The sequence below is a fragment of the Rhinatrema bivittatum genome, chromosome 4 (assembly GCF_901001135.1).
Source record: "Rhinatrema bivittatum chromosome 4, aRhiBiv1.1, whole genome shotgun sequence".
NCBI lineage: Eukaryota > Metazoa > Chordata > Amphibia > Gymnophiona > Rhinatrematidae > Rhinatrema > Rhinatrema bivittatum.
This window is the reverse complement of record NC_042618.1, coordinates 468,879,232-468,900,486: the sequence shown is the minus strand read 5'-3', so window position 1 is coordinate 468,900,486 and position 21,255 is coordinate 468,879,232. Positions and strand designations below refer to the sequence as shown.

The 21,255-nt window shown below is 42.9% G+C and overlaps 1 protein-coding gene across 2 annotated transcripts in view; it reads left to right on the top strand.

The window, feature by feature from the left end:
• FRS2 (fibroblast growth factor receptor substrate 2) overlaps positions 1-21,255 on the top strand; it is a 54,571-nt gene that overhangs the window by 30,552 nt on the left and 2,764 nt on the right. For both annotated transcript variants that reach the window (XM_029597213.1, XM_029597214.1), the window contains exons 5-6: positions 8,591-8,749; positions 20,587-20,750. In XM_029597213.1, the coding sequence (XP_029453073.1) occupies positions 8,591-8,749; positions 20,587-20,750 (323 nt within the window). The remainder of the gene's footprint in view (positions 1-8,590; positions 8,750-20,586; positions 20,751-21,255) is intronic.

The window sequence follows — 21,255 nt, the reverse complement described above, 5'->3', positions numbered from 1 at the left end:
TATTGCCAGGTATGGTTAAGTTGTAGAGTTCCTAAAGCGGAATGATTATGGGAAAGCTTGGCGAAATAGCCAGGTTTTGAGTTTTTTCCGAAATGTTTGTAGGCAGGGTTCCTGTCTGAGGTCCGGTGGTAAATTGTTCCAGATAGTGGGTCCTGCTATCGAGAATGCTCGTTCTTTGGTGGCGGCGTGGCGTGTGGCTTTGGTTGAAGGGGCTTGAAGAGATCCTTTGTGTATTTCTCTGATGGGTCTGGATGAGGAGTGGAGTTTGAGGGGGATCTGGAGGTCCAACGGGGGGTGTTTGTGGATAGTTTTGTGGATTATGGTGAGGGATTTGTGTAAGATTCTGTAGTTTATTGGTAGCCAATGCAGGTTCCGTAAGATGGGAGTGATGTGATCTCTGCGGTTTGTATTGGTCAAGACTCTAGCTGCCGCATTCTGGAGCATCTGTAGTGGTTTTGTGGAGGAGAGGAGAGTGGAAGCCCCAGAAGAAGTGTGTTGCAGTAGTCTATCTTGGCAAAGAGTGTGGCTTGGAGGACTGTCCTGAAATCATGGAAGAAAAGAAGGGGTTTGAGCCTCTTTAGGACTTGCAGTTTGTAGAAGCCGTCCTTTGTCGTGTTAGCAAATAGCACATTTTAAAACAAATCAGAACATTCGTTTTCACTCAACACACAGTTACGCTCTGGAATTCATTGCCGGAGGATGTGGTTAGGGCAGTTAGTTTAGCTGGATTTAAAAAAGATTTGGATGAAGTCCATAAACTGCTTTTAATCAAGTTGACTTAGGGATTAGCCACTGATTATTACTGGCATTAGTAGCATGGGATCTATTGCCTGCTTCAGTGGCAAGAGGGTAGTGAGTAATTGGATTCAAACAGCAACCAACAAGGGCCCTGACTTTGACAGTCTGGGAAACTGATAATCCTAAAGGTGGCTTGTATGGCTAGCAGTTACTACCATAAGCTTGCTGGGCAGACTGGCTGGACCATTTGGGCCTTTTCTGCCATCATTTCTATGTTTCTATGGATTGGCTACTGTTGCAAAAAGGATGCTGTGCTTGATGGACCCTCAGTCTGACCCAGTATGGTAACATCTTTTTCTTTTTCTATCAGTGTTTTTTTTAAATTACATTTACAGTTGCAATAAGGAAAAAAAAGGTCTCTTACAAAGAGAAAAACAGAGAAATGCCATATGCAGAGTATACTAACATCATGTACATTACAAAGAAAAAAATATAACAAAGCAATGAAACTAACCACCCCTTCTGCCCCTGAATGAGCAGTTGAGCACAAAAATTGTGGATATGTAATCCAGAACAACAACTTCAGAGAATGACAGAAAAAAAAAGGAATATGACATACAGTTCCATCCCCAAAACACGGTGTACATGTGATTAAAGCCTTTGCATACTATACATGTGATAAAGTTGGTAGACACTTCTGGAGACCGGCAAGAGCTCTACGTGCCAGGTGAAGTCATATCACGAGTGACAACAGCCTTTAATGTCCAGAGGCAGAGTAGAAATAAAAGGGGTCCAAATAGCAGTGAATTGCCGCAACTAGGAGAGAGGTTTCAGCTTAATGGTCTTGGGTTTCAAGTATAACAAGGCAACCAAATTTTTATACCAAAAAGTCACTAGTAATAGGGGTTAGCTCCAACCATCGTAGAAGTATACATGTCTTCCCCACTAGACAACATTTATAAAGAAAAATATTACCATCTTCCCCAAGCCCATATTCTCCAAAGGTGAGCCCAGAGGACACATCTTCACTGAACTGGAGATGGATGTCCCACAGAAGCAAATAATATAGCCAGCCAAAGTTTCTGGATAGGACACTCCCAGACACCATGGCTCAACATTGCCACCATATGTCCACATTTAAGACATCTATTATGAGCAGCAACCCCAGCCTTAAAGGCACGGTCAGAAAAAACCGGTGCCATATGTATTCTATACAGGAACATCGGTATATAAAAATTAAAAATAAATAAATATATCTGTCTATTCAGTAATTTAAGTTGAAGTTCTTGGAGTATTATCCCCTCTGAGAAGCAATAAAGCAAATAACACAGAAAACCCAAGTCATTTTCATCTACATTAACTCGTAGCTCCATGCTCCAGACAGCAGCGAGAGAAACCAATAACTCATAGGAGTGTATAGAGTGTAAAAACAGATACAACTCAGACAAGGTGTGTCTTTGATACCAGTACACAACGAATAGAAACGTTGACAAGCCCCCTGACGTATACTGGTCCATCTGTAAATGAAAATTGGATAGAATATAACTTTGGATTTGCAAATAATGAAGAAAATGATGGGAGGTGCAATGAGAGAATGCATGAACTTTCTTAGTGCCCAGGTTAATAAAAGGCAACAACAGGGCTCTGAGAGCTCTATCAAGAGGCACCTCTTCCCCAGGAGGAAATCCAGGATTGCATCTAAGTGGCAGCCCGTTAGGGTTGCGGTTTTTGCTTAAAGGCAATACCTACCGGATTAAAATACTGGCTGAAGCGGCGGAGGCTTTTCAAAAAGCGAATAGGTCTCTCAACTTTGCACTCCCCAAAATGGCATCCACTGCGCTGAAGTCCGACCTGGTTCCTTGCTGGCATCGCACAAGGAAGGGTGGCAAGAGGTTGTGCCGACACTCAAGATTCCTGTTCAGCCTTGTCTGATAGACTGGTCATTTTTCTGTGCTTTATCTTGTTTACGCAGTGACCTTTTGTGGTCAGTTTCCATCCTTTTTGTTACTTTTTGACAGATGGTGTTTATTGCTCTCATGCTTTTTTGAGAGCCCAATTTTTTTTTTTTTTAATGAAGGACATTCTCTGATTTCTTGTATTTTACAGAGGAGAGGGTGGTTGGGAGTTCATCATGGTTTGACACAACCCTCTGAGAGTAGAGGAGTTTGCCGACTGGGTGGGGTAAATCATATGGGTGTGGGGGTTTGTAAGGGGAAATGTCATGTCTTTCTGATCTCACGCGTGCTTTGCAGACTTGGGTTGGTATTTTTTTGTATTACACGCTCTATGTGCAAACTCACGGTTTTGATGTATCTGACTTTATATCTTTCTCGATGGCGGCCAGGATAATATCTTAGGTGCCAATCAGAAGCGACATTTATCTCAGGAGCTATCCTTTCAGAGGGCCTCCATAGTCCTGCTCCAGGAAACACACCTTCGGAAAAGGCATGAACGTCTACTTTCCTTTTCTGATTATCCCCATAAGGTTTCAGCTGCTAGCTCTAAGGAGGCCCGATATGCTGGAATGGGAATTCTTATTTCCTCCCACTTTGCCCATGAATTACTTTTTCAATTAGCTGATCCTTGTGGTCATTTCTGCTTAAGGGTGGGTACGGATATTTTTACTATAGTGAGTATTTATGCTCCCAATTTGGCCCAGCATTCTTTCTTTCAAGCCTTGGATAAAATCTCTTGCTAGATCATGTAGAGGATTTCTCATTACTTAGCAAGGGTTTTTAATCTTACCAGAAACCCAAAACTGGACAACTCTCATCCAGTCACTTCATCTGTGCAGGGGATTATGAAATGCTTGTCTTCCCTTATATCTCAATGGAGTTTAGTTGACATTTGTAGTCAGCATTACTCTAAAACCTCAAATGTATACTTTTTTATTCCACCCCTCACGGGTCATATTCCCTTATAGCTTATTTCTTATTGATGGAGCTGTGCAGAATTTAGCAGTGGGGGTGGGAATTGGGAATATTACGTGGTCTGACCGCGCTCCTGCATGGCTTGATGTACACTTTAAGGCTTCTGATCATGGTCTGTTTTTGGCATTTAAATGAAAGCCTACTGAAAGATGAATCCTTTTCGCGATCTCTTAAGTGAAGTTTTACAATGTTTTCAGAACTACTATTCCACTCCTGCTGCAATGGGGTACGGTCTGGGATTGTTCTAAGGCGGTGGCGAGGGGCTTCCTTATTTCTTATGCGACTTTCTGAAAGAAAGAGAGCGGGCTTGGACTGCACTATTGGACAAAACTTCACATCTTTCTTGTTTACATATGAAGTCCCAGTCCCAGCCTGTTTTCAAGCGACTTTCTTTAGCTAAGTCTGCACTTCAGTCCCTTGATGACAATATGTTGTCACACCGGCTTGATCTAACTAAACAGATCTTCTAAGGGGGGGGGGGGGGGGGGTAATAAGGCTGGTCGTTATCTAGCCAGATGGTTAAAAAGTTATATTGCTAAAATTAAAAATTCACAAGGGGAAATAGTAACAGCATCCTCTGATATAAGTGACTACTTCTCAAAGTTTTATGCTTCTCTATATGGTCCAGATACTGTTATAACTATCTTGCATCTGTGACCCTTCCTTCCCTTACTGTAGAGCAACAACAATTCTTGGATAGGCCCATCAGTACCCCTGAAACTTTACATGTCCAGTAAACGAAGCTCGGTAAATTTCCAGGTTTAAATGGGATTTTTAGTGGTTATTATAAAAAGTATTCTCATATTAGTGGCCCCTCTAACAGCTATGTTTAATTATATTAGGGTGGATCCTTTACCTTACACTCTAATGTTGCGGGTATTTCAGTTATTGCAAAACCTAGCAGGGATCCAGCCCTCTGTGTGTCCTACAGACCGATATCTCTGATCTGGATCTGAAGAGTTTAGTTAGGGTCCTTGCTGAACGGCTGAATGTGTTTGTCGTCTTTGGTCCATACTGATCAAGTTGGTTTTATACCCAAACGAATGGCTGCTGATAATGCCCGTAAGATTGACCTCCTATGGTGGGTTCATAAGAAACGGATTCTTTCTGTTCTATTTTGTCCTTTGCTGAAAAAGCATTTGACCTAGTGCATTGGCCATTTCTATTTAAAAAAAATTGGAGAAAATGCATTTTGGCCTTTTTTTTTTTTTTTCCCTCCAGTGGGTAGCAAGGTTATATAACAGAGAGCCAGAGTTAAGGTTAATGGTGGTTTGGGGGAAAGTTTTAGCATAGGCTTGTGCTATTTTTTTAGAACCCTTTACTGCCAGGATTCGTTCATTCCCCAGATCAGAGTTTCAATTTTAAGATACGATTTGCCGATGACATCTCGTTCACGGTAATAGATTATTGTACCTCATTGGACGGTATTGTGCCTGAGTTGGGGCTCTCTGGTAGGGTGTCAGTATTTAAGGTCAACTTTGACAAATCAGAACTATTGAATATTAACTTAACAGATATTGAAGTCTGCACCATTAAGCAACAGTCTCCCTTCAAATGGGTTACTCGTTCCCTTAAGTATCTGGGAGCTTGAATAAGCCCTTAGGTACAGGATTGGTTTTCTTTAAATTATGTACCATTATTGCAGGCCATGGATAAAGATATGAACAAGTGGTGTAGGGATACTTTTTCTTGGCTAGGTCGTTTAGCCCGGTTAACTCTCAGCCTAAAGAACCAGGAGGCTTGGGAGTTCCTAACCTGGCCTGGTACTTTGCTGCCTCCCAGCTTCGATCTTTGGTTGATATGCATGGGAAGAATCTGGTCAAACAATGGGTCATGCTCGAACAAACTTTGGGGTAATGCCATTACCTGCTCTCCCTTGGCCACCAAAATGATCCTGGTGCCCGCTTCGGTGCTTTCCTTTGGCATTATAAATAGCCATGGGGGTGTGGTCCCAATGGAAGTTTAAACTGGTTCTGGTCCTATTTTTATCTCACATACCTTTCTCACAATACCACTTTCCAATCTGTAGCTTTTAAAAGATGCTCTGAAATAGGCATTTTTACACATTGATGATCTTTTATCTCAAGGCTTTTTTTTTTTTAATACTATTAATGATTTACGAGAGGTATTGCATGGCTACTGTGAATTTTTTAGCCTACGCTCAACTTTAAGCTTTTTCAGTTCCAAGTCCTGAGAAGGTATTTTAAGCCTAAGCAAGTGTCTGAGAATTTTTGCAATCAAGCGGACCACTTGTGTGGTTTGATATCTATCTAAAAGGTGTACTGTTCTCAATGGACAAATGTCTGAACCTCTGAAGTATATCTGAACTTGGGAGCTGGATTTGGGGACCCTCTGAGTGATGAAGAGGTGGGAAGTAGTCTTTCTTAATGCCGGAAAGTGCTCTATTTTTGGTTCTTTGCAGGAGAACTGTAATAAGCTTTACTTCATTGGTATGTGACTCCTGACAAGCTACATCGAATGTACCCTAGCTTGCCAGATACTTTCTAGGCCATACTGGCACTTTGTTTTCACGTGTGGTGGCAATGTGGGATGGTCGCATCCTTTTGGGCTCAACTTATAGATTGGGTGATTCGGTCCTTGGGAGTGGCGGCTGTTAGTGATCCTCGCTATGCTTTACTTAACATTCCAATGCCAGGGTTAGATAAAAGTTCCCAACACCTAGGTCGTCAAACTTTTATAGCAGCTAGGTGTGAATTAGCTAAACACTGGAAACAACTGGCTATATCTCCGGTTCCAATTCATCACCTACGTACTTATCGCCTGGCACATCTTACTGCTATATGCCATAATCGCCTGTCCTCTTTCAAAGCAATATGGGATCCTTTTATTTTATGGCTCCAGATCCAAGACTTAAATGCTTCGTGAGGTAGTTTGCCCACTTTTGGCTATCTATTTTTTATTTTTATATTGGTGTAATGTATTGTGGTATTTGTGGAGGTATTACGCTTCTAGAAAAGTTTTGCTTTTCTTTGTTTTCTGGTGCTTCATCTGCTTGCTTCTACTTATCTTGGAGCGCTATGGGCGTTGATGTCTGTAATTTAGGTTCTGTTAGTATGTTTTCTTTGTCTTCAAGTATGCGTTGCATTATGGATGTGTGAGGTGGATAGGGAATTTTATATGGAAAATTGATGTTTGTCTGCATCTACTGTTGCAAATGTTTTTGTTACATTTAATAAAAATTGTCCGTTATAAAGTTCCATTAACTTAGAGGAAGTTTTTCTTGAATAAGAGCATGACTGAGAGACAGTTTGTGTAAAGCTTCCATACGCGTCATAACTTTCCAGATGTCTTTTAAAGAGACATCCTCCGCTTGCAAGGATGCATTATCCGACTTAACTTCAAAGAGTGAGGAATTGGAAGCTTAAGTACACTCAAGGGTTTTTGAGAAACGGGCACAGGAACAGTAGAATCCGAATTAAGTCACTGGGACCAGGAAGAGGATTAACTGAAGAAGCTGGAATCTCTTCTATAGCACCAGGGAACATGGGATCAACATCACCCAACTCAACCAAGATGCTATTCTCAACCTCCACTGATGACTGAATCTGGGACAAAATAGGCAGGAGGAGGGCACCCAGACTGACATCCTCTGACCCATCCGAAGTTTCCCTGAGAAATAGTAGCGGAGCAATAAACCTGGTCATCCATGGGTCCTCTCAGATGTCAGTGCCATCTAGGAAGCAACTATCTTCACTTTTCTGGATCATGAGAAGGAAAAGAAAAGGGGAGACAAGGGTGCACCTCTTAGGTGCGTGGCTTGGGTATGCTGTAGCATGCTGCATGACAGCTGGTTTTGAGGGCTCTGGTCGGGCATGGAAGATGACAGCACAATATGCCTGCTCGAACTGTGCACCTCCTGGAAGCACCTTGGAAGGCCAAGGGCAGAGAAAGGCAAGAGTCCTCAAGATGAGTAAATTTTCATAGATGTCACTCTGTTCTATTCTGTAATGTGTTTTACAGCTTAATGAGAAAACTGCCTTAGCAATCTCACAATCAGTGTACGTAATGGGAATTTTAGGAGTACACGAGAATGCAAAACATTTGAAATTGAGATGATCAAACATTTTGAAATAAACATAGGACTTAATAAGGACATTGACTTTCTTGTTCACTCTCAGAGGTAAGCTAGATTGTACTATTTAACCACCAAGTAACTGTACTGTTTGTTCACCTAATTAAAGAAGCAGAGCTCTCAAAACCTAGTCGTAGTAAACGTTATTGCCTACAACTTTCATTAACCCTTATTTCTACAAATAATAGATACACATTGCTGTTTCTGGACTTTGTCTGACTTTTCATTTACAAGCAAAGAGTCTCATTTTAACGAAAAATGTTAATTACATGTTTTTATGCAAAGTAATGTTTGCATTCCTTTAAAATTTGTAATGCCATTTTATCTTTTGAAAATAAGCAATCCAGTATCAGAAAGAAAACAGGCAAGCAAACATGAAATCTTTGATTAACACACGTCAGCTTTAAGTTTAATGCTTGTGAGGGAAGAATAACTCAAAGCTGGGGACTTTGCCGCCTGTATCTCTGCTGGTCATGGTGAGTTGGGCAGCCTCTGCTGTTCAAAAACAAAGCAGGTACAACACTCGGGCAAGCAGCTGTAAGCTGACTTGCTGCCTGCCTTGTGCTTCCCCCAAGACAAATGAGAACCAGTTTGTCTGTCTGTTTCTGTACACGCTCTCTCCTAATCCTTCTTCCTTTCAACATTTTTTTTTATTTTTTTAAATTTAAGAATTGGAGCTATCCAACTCACCTTTATCTAGGCAGCTTCATGTCACATAGAAGATGTTAATTGAAAAGTGCTGGCATGCTCAGTATGTGTTCCTTCTCAGAATTATTGTCATCTTCATTTTGCCAGAGGGGAATTAGATTTTTGTGTGTTTTGTTTCTAGGAATCTTTGCTTTTAAATGTGCTCGAGCGGAAGAACTGTTCAACATGCTGCAGGAGATTATGCAGAACAACAGCATCAGTGTGGTAGAGGAGCCGGTAGTGGAAAGGAACCCCCATCAGACAGAGCTGGAAGTTCCTCGAACACCCCGGACACCCACCAGTAGGTATCCGCATAGCGCAGAAACAGAACAGTATCCTGGCAGAGAGCCTACACTTTTTTTTTGATTGCTGCTTACAGGAAAGCTATCAACTATCCTATTTATTTTTAATAACTCTTAACCAAAACCTACATTAAAAAATTAAACTCAGAATGCTCAAAAGAACCTCAAAATGTTCGGTAAAGACACTATAATATTCATACTTCTTAGAAAACCAACATATTCTATATTTCAACTTTCTTATTTGATTAGAACAAATAGCATTTTACCCCTGCCAAAGAACCATTGAATGTTTCCAATCCACTGTGCTCATGCCTTTTGTTTGAATGTGCAACTAGAAAGTGATCCACTCTCTGCAGCTTTTTTATTTCCCGAGTTCAAGCAGGATGGCAATCCTCACACATGGGGTAACATCATCCAATGGAGCCCAGCATGGAAAACTCCTATAGTATCTGAATGTACTCCACTTTGAAGTGTTGAAAAGCAGAATATAAATCGAATGTTAAAATTTCTAGAACTTTGTGCCTCACTGGGCATGCCCAGCATGTCGTCATACTGTGCGTCCATGCAGGGTTCCTTCAGGTTTCCTGTTTCTGGAGCTGTTTGGAAATTTTTTTCCAGAAAATAAGATGGTTTACCAGGATCCCACAGTCCATTCCTCATAGTTTACCCTAGGTAAGCTTTTTCTAAGTTTTTCTTTTCATGCCATCCCTTCCGTGATGGTGTGCCATCTGTGCCCGCTGTCCAACGACCTTCCACAATTAAGTTTGATTTTGCATCCATTTTTGTTCCAGCCAGACATGTCCAGCAATGCCCCCAGTACAAAAGGACCTGTATATCTTGGACCTCATGATGCTTGGGGGCATCATATAATGTCCAGGGGTATTGTAAGTTTGCGACCATGACCTAGAAAGGACCTAGAACTTACAGATAGACTCTGGGACACTGGAAGACAGATCCATCGGCATTGGAGGCATTGGCATCAAAGAACCTTGGAGCTGCATCGATGGAAGGATCATCATCAGGGGGGACCATCTGTTCCCTTGATGCCACCAATAGATAAGGAATCTGAAGACTGTTCCCCATCTGACTTTTCTCAGTCAAAGAAGGTATTGGGATTGATTCTGGCATCGATGGTCTCATGCTGAGCATCAAGGGAAGCTGAAAAACCATAGGCATCTGTCTCCATCAGTGCCAGGAGTGCCAAGAACCCCCCAAAGTGGCCCCGTGGCGAGGAGAGCTCATCCTCTAAATGCCTCGTTACTCACCATCCCTGATGTCTGCCATCGATCACCCTCTTGGTTCCAAAGATGTGATCACCGCTCCTGCCTGCCAGCAGCAATCTTTGAGGAGGAGTTGGATAAATTGATTCAGCAGGCCTTGGAAAAAGGTGCTGCAGGGCCCTGGTGCTTGGGCATTGAGGGCACCAAGACGGGCACAGTCGATTCTTGAGCCTCTGCTCAAATCCCATCGGGTGCCTGGTAATGAATCCCAGGCTCTAATGTCGATACTGATGCCTGATCTGACGCTGCTCGGAGGAGTATCGGGGTTGATGACTGCTACCCTCCCTGTTGATCTCTCTGGCTCCTCAGGGGAGGAAGCTTCCTCAGACCAGAGTTCTTCAGGATATAGACCAAAACAGCCAGCAGCATGACCGGAGATCAAACAAGGAGGGAGCCCTCGCTACCTGTAGACCAGGGTGAGTTGGACTCAAAGTGCCCTAGGGGGCTACAACTAGGACTCTGCAGACACCTTTGAAAAGGTGTCGACAAGGCTTCTCTCCAGCCCCTCTTTTCCACCAGAAAGAAGGAAGGCTCTTCGAGGCCCTGTCTTTTGTTAGATTTGTCAGGAAAATGGCTGAGGCCATTCCAGAGGATGAATCTAGGGCCAAGATGCTGCACATCCTCTAGTTCATGGTGCCCCCTAAAGAAATCACTGTAGTCCCAGTACAAAATATCCTTCAGAAGGTACAGATGAGGATGTGTAAGAACCCACCTCTCTATGGTTCCTGCCCACAGAAAAGTGGACAAAGTTTATCACGTCCAAAAGACTCCCAGATTCAATAAGCGGCAGTTACCACACCCATCTGTGGTGGTTGGTTGAATCCATTCTCAAAAAGGCCAAGAGGTCTAGAACCCATTCCTTGGTGCCCGACTAGGGAGGGATTATAGTCTGAATACTACTGGGAGGAAAGTGTTTCAGGGAACTATGCTCACAAAAACTCCTATCAGCTCTTCATAGGCCATCACATGCAGGACGTATTGAAGTAAGTGCAAGGGGTGACCAAGCAGTTTCCTCAAAAGCAGTATAATGTCACTGGTCGATAAAGGTTAGTGTGGCAATCACATGGTCCATTCGACCTTTGATGTTTTTGAAACAGCAATGAGAGTTTGTACGGATACGGGCCCATAAACATGCCTGGTGCAGGTCTTAAATCTCCATCCAGAAGTGCAGTAAAGACTTATTGACATGCCATGCACAGGGGATAATTTCTTCAGAGATCACGGGGAGGATGCAGTGGCACAGATCCAAGATCATGCTCCACTGGCACTCAGGATCTGGCCTGTTCTTCTAGGAGGAGACACTTCTTACACCTGAGAAGCTGCTATTCTCCACCTCCTTGGTCTCATCCACAGCAGATCCCTCATGCCTGAACTAGACAACATAGGGTATCTAAGCTCCAGACAGCAACCCAGTCAACTCATGGAATGGGGTTTTGTCTGGATCATGGAGAACATAGCCAAGATCCCAAAGACAACCTGGTTAGGGGAAGGCTTTAGTTTTATGTAAATGGTGGCCCAATGTAACCTTGGATACATAGATCCTCAGCATTATATCTGTTGGATCTCCCACCAAATCGGCTTCCGGACCCCAGTTGGGTCACTTGGCATAGCAGAAATTGCTTCTAATGGAGCACTCTGTGTGCTTTTAATGGCCAGAGTGGTCATCTATTCCACCAGGGCAAAAAGGGCAACAGCTTTACACCAAGTATTTCCCGATTCCAAAGAAAACAGGGGGACTCCGTACTATCGAGATCTGAGGGCCTTGAACAAGTTCATGAGAAATCACTTTTTATTATTGGCTTCTGCTTTCCTCTAGAAAAACTAAATGGGTGTTAACCCATTTTCTGTATCTAAAAAAGGAATGCTCTATTTTTATTTTGAGGCAGCACATTCCAAAGAGTTGGTCTCTGAATGCAAAAAAGGCATTCCCTGGATTCATCCAGTCTGATGAGCCTGAAAGAAGGAACATCTAGCAGTAATTTTGTGGCTGAACATAAATGTCTGGTGGGCTGATAAAGCTTTAAAATTGCATTAAAAACAGAAGAAACTAAGCCATAAAAGTTAGTTAAGCATTTGTAATGTGATTGTTTTATTTAATTTGATTATTTTTATCATTTTATGAGTATTTTTGTTTCAACTGTAAACCTTTGTGATCTTTATTTGGAATGATGGTATATAAAATATTTAAAACTGCCCCGAACCCCCTAAAAAAACCAACAGAACAACTTTGAACTTTTATTTATTTATTTAACATATTTCTATACCGGTCTTCATGAAGGGATTCATATCAGGCCGGTTTACATGGAACTTAGGGGAATAACTAGTAAACCAAACGAGAGCTGAAGCAAAGTTACATATAACAAGGAGATAGAACTTGGGGGCTAGAGTAGCCAGGAAGTAGACAAAAATTAACTAGAGGTAAAATACATATGAATAGTACTGAGACTAGTGTGAACGTCCCATCAGTTGGGCTGAGTCTGGATTGAACACTTTAGAAATTAGGGGAACGCTTGGAGGAAAAGCCAAGTCTTAAGTTTTCGTCGGAAGGTAAGAAGGCAGGTTTCCAGTCTAAGGTCAGTCGGCAATTTGTTCCAGAGGACTGGGCCCGCTGTGGAGAATGAGCGCTCTTTGGAAGTTAGGCGGGCGGATTTATTTGGTGGGACTAGTAGAGTTCCTTTATATGCTTCTCTGATGGGTCTTGCGGATGAGTAGAGTTTGAAAGGGATCTGAAGGTCTAGTGTCAGTTGATTGTGGATGGTTTTGTGGATTATAGTGAGTGCTTTATGTAGGATTCTCTATTTTATTGGCAGCCAGTGCAGGTTTCGGAGAATAGGGGTGATATGAGCTCGCCGGTTGGTGTTAGTTAAGATTCTGGCTGCTGCATTCTGGAGCATCTGTAGAGGTTTGGTGGCGTGAAATAGGCAACCAGTGATACTTGTTAATGAGGAATATGTGCTGTCTCATTGGAATTCTGGCTATAACCCTGGCAGCAGAGTTCAGCACATATTGCAGTGCCCTGATTGTCATCTGGGTCAAGCCCACAAGGGAATTATAATAGTTCAGATGAGAGAGAACTAAGGAATGTAATGGGAAATTTAAATTACCCCAATATTGAATGGGTAAATGTAACATGAGGACATGCTAGAGAGGTAAAGTTCCTGGATGGAATAAATAACTACTTCACGGAGCAATTGGTCCATGAACTGGCGAGAGGTGAAGCCATTTTGGATCAAATTCTTAGCAGAATGCAGGATTTGGTGCAGGAGGTAACTGTGCTAGGACTGCTCAGCAACCGTGATCATAATGCAGTCAAAATTGGCTTAATGACTGGAAGGGGGATGTTAGGTAAATCTACAGCTCTAGCATTAAACTTTCAAAAGGGAGGCTTTGATAAAATGAGTTAACTAGTTAGGAAAAAACCCCGAAAGGTGCAGCTACAAAGATTAGGCGTGTACAACAGGCATGAACATTGTTTAAAAATATCTTAGAAGCCCAGTCCAGAAGTATTCCACACATTTAAAAAAGATGGAAGGAAGGCTAAACTACTGCCGGCATGATTTATAGGTGATGTAAAAAGAGACTGTTTTAACCAAAATAACTTTTCATAAACTGGAAAGAAGATTCATCTGAAGAAAATAGGAAAAAACACAAGCATCATCAAGCTAAATGTAAAACAGCGGGACGGTCTCCACTGTAACCAGGATGGATCCAGGTGGCTGGTGCTAACCTTTAAAAAGGAGATAGAGCAGCTTTTAAACTAGAACAAAGGGGAAAGCAGACAGTCGCTCAGCAGCGCATGGTTCATAGAGAGGTATCTTCAAAGGATACTAATGATGCATTAGAATTAGGGCATCCCCGACAGTGAGGTTCCAATAATAAGAAAAGTAGTCCATGAGCCTGTAATTAAAAACTCACCTGAGCTAAAAAAAAATTCTCACTTATCCCTGTTAACTGAAAAGCAGGCTGTTAATACAAACAAAAAACACACTGTTTGAAATGTATGTATGCCATAAGTCTAAGACGTAAGATATGAGAGTTAAGAGTGTATAATAGTGAATGATGAACGAGACACAATTGGTATCTGAGACCTTGTGGAAGGAGGATAACAAACAGGACAGTACTGTACCAGGATACAAATTATATCAATGATTGGGAGGATCAACTTGGTGGGGGGATGGTGCTTTATGTTTTTAGGATGGCATAAAGTCCAATGCACAATCAAATCTTTATGGGTAGAAATCCCTTGTGTGTTGGGGAAGAGTGTAGTGATAGGAGTATACTATTGTCCACCTGGCCAAAATAAGTCTGAAGATGACATGCTAAAAGAAATTAGGGACGCTAACCAAATTGGCAGTGCAGTAATAATGCTAAAGAGGAAAAGTTCTTGAATAAAATGAGTTTTATTGAGCAATTTGTTCAGGAACAGACAAAGGGAGCTATTTTAGATCTAATTCTGTGGCGTGCAGGATTTGGTGAGAGGTAATGGTAGGTGGAGCCACTTGGCAATATGGATCATAACAAGATCACATTTGAATTCACTGGAAGGGGGGGACAATAAGTAAATCCACGGTTTTAGCACTAAATTTTCAAAAGGGAAAGTGAGAAAATGAGAATAGTTAAAAAAAAACAAAAAAACCCCTGAAACATGCAGCTACAAAGGTTGAGTGAGCAACAGGCATAGACATGTTTGTTTAAAAAAAAAAATCTTTGAAGCGCAGTCCAGATGTATTCCATGCATTAAGAAAGGTGGAAGGGAAGGCCTTACGATTACCAGCATGGTTAAAGGTGAGGTGACAGGTTGTTTTAGCCAAAAAAAACAACTTCCTTCAAAAAATTGGAAGAAGGATCCATATGAAGAAAACAGGAAAAAGCATAAGCATTGGCAAGTTAAATGTAAGACATTGATAAGACAGGCTAAGAGAGAATTTGAAAAGTAGGCTGTAGAGGCAAAAACTCAAAACTTTTAAACATATATCCAAATCAGGAAACCTGTGAGGGAGTCACTTGGACCGTTAAGACGATCAAGGGATTAAAGGGGCACTTAGGGAATATAAGGCTGTTGTGCAAAGACTAAATTAATTTTTGCTTCGGTGTTTACGGATGTTGGGGAGATACCGGTTCCAGAGACAGTTTTCAAGGATGACTATTCGGATGAACTGAACCAAATCAAGGTGAACCTGGAAGATGTAGTAGACCAGATTGACAAACTGAAGAGTAGTAAATCACCTGGCCCAGATGGTATACACCCCACAGTTCTGAAAGAACTAAAAAATGAAGTTTCAGACCTATTAAAATCTGTTTCCTGAAGTCTAGAAAGTGGCAATATAATCCCAATATATAAAAAAGGCTCCAGAGGTGATCCAGGAAACTATAGACTGGTGAGCCTGACTTCAGTGCTAGGAGAAATCATGGAATTTATTATAAAAAATAAAATCAGAGTATCTAGATAAACATGATTTCAATGGGACACAGCCAGCATAGATTTACCCAAGGGAAATCTTGGCTTACAAATCTGCTACATTTTTTTTTTTTTTTTTTGAAGGGGTGAATAAACATGTGGATAAAGGTGAGCCAGTAGATGTGGTGTATTTGGATTTTCAGAAGGCGTTTGACAAAGTCCCACATGAGAGGCTTCTAAGAAAGCTAAACAAACTACCATAAGCTTGCTAGGCAGACTGGATGGACCATTGGTCCTTTTCTGCCGTCATAAGTTTCTATGTGAAAAAGTCATGGGATAGTAGGATTGCAAACTGGTTAAAAGTCAGAAAACAAAGGATTAAATGGTCTGTTTTCTCAGCGGAAAAAGGTGAACAGTGGAGTACCTCGGGGATCTGTACTTGGACTGGTGCTTTACAGTATATTTATAAACAATCTGGAAAAAAGGGTATGACAAGTGAGGTGATTAAATTTGCAGATGACACAATTATTCAGGGTAGTTAAATCACAAGCGGGCTGTGATAAATTATAGGAGAACACTGTGAGAATGGGAAAACTAGGCGTCCAAATGGTAGATGAAATTTAACGTGGATAAGTGCAAGGTGATGCACATAGGGAAAAGTAACCCATGCTGTAGTTACATGATGCTAGGGTTCCTGTTAGGAATTACCACACAGGAAAAAGATCTGACCATCATTGTGGACAATACTTTGAAATTCTTGGCTCAGTGTGCAGCAGCGATCAAAAACAAACAGAATATTAGGAATTATTAGAAAGTGAATGGTGAATAAATGGAGAATGTCATGCCTCTCTTCCTAGCGTGTAGCCAGATGGACTCAGGACCAATGGGTATTGTGCTCTTCTGCTAGCAGATGGGAGACTGAGTCAGATTTCAAAACTGACGTCACTCTAGATATACACCTGCAGTAACCTCAGCTCTTCCGTCTCCTAGCAGATGCGGACCCTATCCCACACACTAGAATAATGTTAAGAATTACAGCAAAGAAGAAATAAATTTTACCTTCAGGAAGATTGAGCCCCGCTCTCCTGCAGTGATACCTAAAGGTCCCTCCCCCAGTTGAGAATTCCTGAGGTGATCTCAGATATCCCTCAGAGGTGAGCCTTGGTCCGGCAGCTGGTTCCCGGCGTGTACTTAGCCTCCAGTGTGGCTGAAAGGCAGCGGGTACAGAAACTAGCACGGCGGTGAAGGTATTTCCCTCTCCCTCTCCCCTGCAGCTGGAGACGTCCAGCACACGATCGGTAAGCACCGAAACCAGGTAAGGAAAAAATCTTTAAATTCAGGTCTCCGATCTCCAGAGCTCGGGTTGCCGTGCCAAATCTGTCCCCGGCGAGGTTCGAAGGGAGCACCGATCGGGTTGAGCAGCCTTGCTTGGGCTAGGTCCCGATCCGGTGCAAGGGTCCACACACGTGGAGACTCTCGGGGGGAGGGGGGGCGCCATCTTGCGCGCGGGGGTCGTCTGCGCCATCTTCACTTCTCGGCTGGCGGTATGTGCGGGGCGCCTAATTTGCGCACATCAATATAGTTGCACCTATAACTGCGCGCACAGCTACACGTACAGCCGCAATCGCAACTGCACGCGGGCAATTACAGAGAGACAATGGCACTGGCACCCACGAAGGCCAGAAGGCACTCTTTGCACAGCCTGCCACATAAGAGCCACGCAGCCTGAATTGGAGTCCTGCCTGTCAACATTGCGAAGAAGCCCAGGGGGAACCAAAGCCTGGTATGCTACTGTCGGGAGATGGTTCCGGAACTACTGACGATAGCTACCCGGACCTTTGCATCTCCGAGATGGCTTCCCCACAGGAGGGCACCTCTGAAGCCCCTACTCAGACTCCCCCTGGGATTAACATGGACCCAGGGACCTTCTCCTGGTTGGAATTTTTCCCAAGGGCTGCAAGCCTTCATCCAGGCGCAATCAGCACCAGCTGCACCCCAGGCTCAACCAGTGCCGGAAGCACAAGATCGGCCCAGCTCGGATGCCTCGAGACATGCCTTGCCTAACCAAGAACTTCCCTAACAGGGACCTAGACACCTCAGATGAAGAGTGACTCCCTGGAAGAAGGAGAAATCCCTCCAGGAATGGAACCATACCGAACCATGCTTTGCTTCTTCCACAAGGATAAATTACCAGCCCTTGTTTCCCAGACTCTGAAGACACTGGCTTTTCCTGGCACAGACCCTATGGAGGAACCAAAGAAGAACCCCATCTTGGTGTCCCTTCGTAAGGCTCATGCTACTTTTCCAGTGATGGAAGCCATCCAGGAACTGATTGACTTGAAATGGGATGCCCTGGAGGCCAGCTTCAAAGGGGGTCGGGCCTTGGAAACCCTATACCCTCTAGAACCAGCGACCAAGGAACGCCTGTGTTTCCCGAAAGTGGACGCTATGGTCTGTGCCATATCAAAGTGAACGATTCCCATTGAGGGAAGGGGCTGCATTGAAGGACACTCAGGACAGACTATTGGAATCCATCCTTAAGCAGGCCTTCGATGCAACAGCAATGACACTGCAGATTGCTTTCTGCTGCGCACTAGTGGCACGTTCCTGCTTGCTCTTTTCGAGAGAGGCAAATAACTCTGGAACCAATACCGGTGAGACGATGGAACCTGCAGCAGCCTTCCTCACGGACGCAAGCTCAAACCTGGTGCGCACCTCAGCCAGGGGCATTGCCTTGGTAGTGGCAGCCAGAAGACAACTATGGCTACGGAATTGGTCTGTGGACACGACATCTAAAGCGAATCTCACAAGAATGCCTTTTAAAGGATCTCTCTTGTTCAGAAGCAAATTGGAAAAGTTAGCCAGCAAATGGGGGCGAATCCCCAGTGCCTCAGCTACCGGAAGATAGGAATAAAAGATCTCAGCATCCCTCCTCCAGAAGAACCAAGGGTAGAGGATCGCAACGCTGTAGACCCTACAGGAACTCGCATTCCAGGCACCTCGACCCTCCGGAAGGTCCCAGCCCTTTCGGAACAGACAGACCAAGAGGGGAGCAGGTCCGGGGGCAGGCTCCAGCTGTGCTTCACAATGAGAATGGGTCGACTTGCCCTCTTCTACCAAAGATGGGTCGAGATAACGTCTGACAAATGGATTCTAAACATTATTCGAGAAGCCTCCCTCGAGACAAATTTATATCACATCACCCTGCCACTCCCACTCTAAGAGACTGGCAGTAGAAACCACTCTAACAACGTTAGCTTTGAAATCTGGCTGTCTCTCATCTGCTAGCAGAAGAGCACATAGAGATTTCAAAGCTAATGTCACTCAGTAAGTAAGAGCAGTAACCTCAGCTCTTCAGTATTATCTTCGAAAAGTCATAGTAGATATATATTTACTTAAATAACTTGATTAAACCTTGAAATGGTATAACTAAATTTCCAAACTGGAGATCGCCAGTGCACTCAACCAATTAACGCCGACACTGGACAAAACTGTAGGCGTCTTGAACTAGGGGTAGGCTGCGGCTTACCCGTATTTGCTTAGTCTCGAGGTTTGCTATCCGAGGTTCTCCTTTTCCGGGGCAGCCATGGGCGGGATGCTGAGTCCATCTATCTACACTAAGGGAAACGAAATTATCAGGTAAGTAATTTCTCCAATTGCTCCATAGTGAGACCGCACCTTGAAGTACTGTGTGCAGTTCTGGTCACCGCATCTCAAAAAAGATATAATTGTACTGGAAAAGGTACAGAGAAGGGCGACCAAAATGATAAAGGAGATGGAACGGCTTCCCTATGAGGAAAGGCTAAAGAGATTAGGGCTGTTCAGATTGGAGAAGAGACGGCTGATGTGGGGGGGATATGATAGAGGTGTTTAAAATCGTCATGATCTTTGGAGTGGTGGTGGATAAATTATTTTAAATAAAATCTTGAAAGGACTAGAAGTAAATCACTGAGCCACATATACTCATTTCAGATAATAGGACTAGCGGGCACTCTATGAAGTTAGCAAGTAGCACATTTAAAACCAGAAAATTCTTTTTCACTCAGTGCACAGTTAATCTCTGGAATTCATTGCCAGAGGATGTGGTTATGGCAGTTAGCATAGCTGGGTTTAAAAAAGGTTTGGACAAGTTCCTAGAGAAGTCCATTAACTGCTATTAACCAAGTAGACTTGGGGAATAGCCACTTCTTATTATTGGGTTAGTAGCATGGGATCTATTTAATGTTGGGATGCTGCTGGGTACTTGTAACCTGGATTGGCCACTGTGGGACACAGGATGCTGGGCTTGATGGACCCTTGGTCTGACCCAGTATGGTAATTTATGTTCTTATATGCGCTATTGAGGTTATTCTTTGCTTCTGAAATAACATTTTGCTTATATTTAATCATAATAAAATTGCTTTGGTAAAGAGCATGATTGCATATACTTTCATCTGAGTCATTAGCATGCGAAAGATTGATGGTATGAATTTGTAAAGTGCTTTCAAGACAAAGCATTCTTCGTTAATTCTGTAATGGAAGAATTGCAGTTACAGTTCGGTAGAGGTTGCAGACCCCTGCACTAGGTTGTACTGGGCTCTCATTAATTACCGTGATCTTTTAATGGTCTGTCTCATCGTCGTCTTAGCTTTCGCCATGGAACACACAAATGAGAAATGTGTGCAGGTAAATTTTGGCGGTAGCTGTTGTGTTCGAGCTTCTCCAGTAGCGAAAGTGTCTCATGTAATGAGGAAGTAACATGTTTAGAGGCTTTGTGCTGATCTTACACAAGATTCCATTGTAGGAATGTTTCTTTTTACAAAAGTCTTTCCTTTCTCGCATGCTCCCATAACAGCTCTGGTCTCTGAACGCAGGCAGGGGTTATGGTTATCCCCTGCTCTTCAAGGAGAAGGTTCATTGCCTGGCCCCACTCTGTAATGTGGGGAAACGCAGGGACGATATGCACTAAAAGTTAGAATATTGCACTTTTATTCCCCACCCTGCTCTTCTAAGTGAGGACAAACAGCTTCTTCCTATTGAGAGAGGGTGCAGTATATCAACATGTTCCCCATATAAGCAGGACCTTGTTTGATCCGCGGTTACATGATTGTGACTTGTTAGTACTGATTTTCTTTGCAGAACTAACCTTCCTTTTTAAACCTTTGCCCATTTTAATCAGCTCCAGGTTTCAGTGGATCAAGTTTACCCAATGGGTATCCCCGATATCCCTCCTTTGGAGATGCTTCGTCACATCCCTCCAGCAGACATCCTTCTGTAGGAAGTACGCGTCTTCTTTCTGTGGGCGAGGAGTCAACGCACCCATTGCTTGTAACTGAGGAACAAGTAAGTGATTTTGAGAAACTGTTACCTTTCCCAATATGCTAATTCCACTCTTCTTAACCTTTAAATTCTTAGTAACTTATTTTTTCCCCATTGATAACAAGATTTCTACAGCTGCAGGAATAAAGCTTGTAAAAGTTAGTATTTGTTTGCAAGTATTAAAATTGAGTTTTCAGATCAAGTCACTTGCTTGATCTGAAAAGGTAAAGAGTTCTAGTTCCTGGGCAACTAGACACTAGTCTGAGTCCTCCCACTCACCCGAGGCTCTCTTTCAGTTAAATAGATAGCCCCCTTCCAATTAGGAGGAAAATCTTGAAAATGAGTCAGCGATTTTGCAAAACATAATTAAACTTGATTGTAGTGGTTAACTAATTTTTTAGTTTTGTTGCTGGTCAGTCCCAAACTAACAAGCAACCTAGTTATCAATTTAAAAACCTTTAGATTTTAAGACACCAAATAATTAAAAACCCTGCTTGCTGCTGTTTGCAATCACAGCTCCAATGGTATT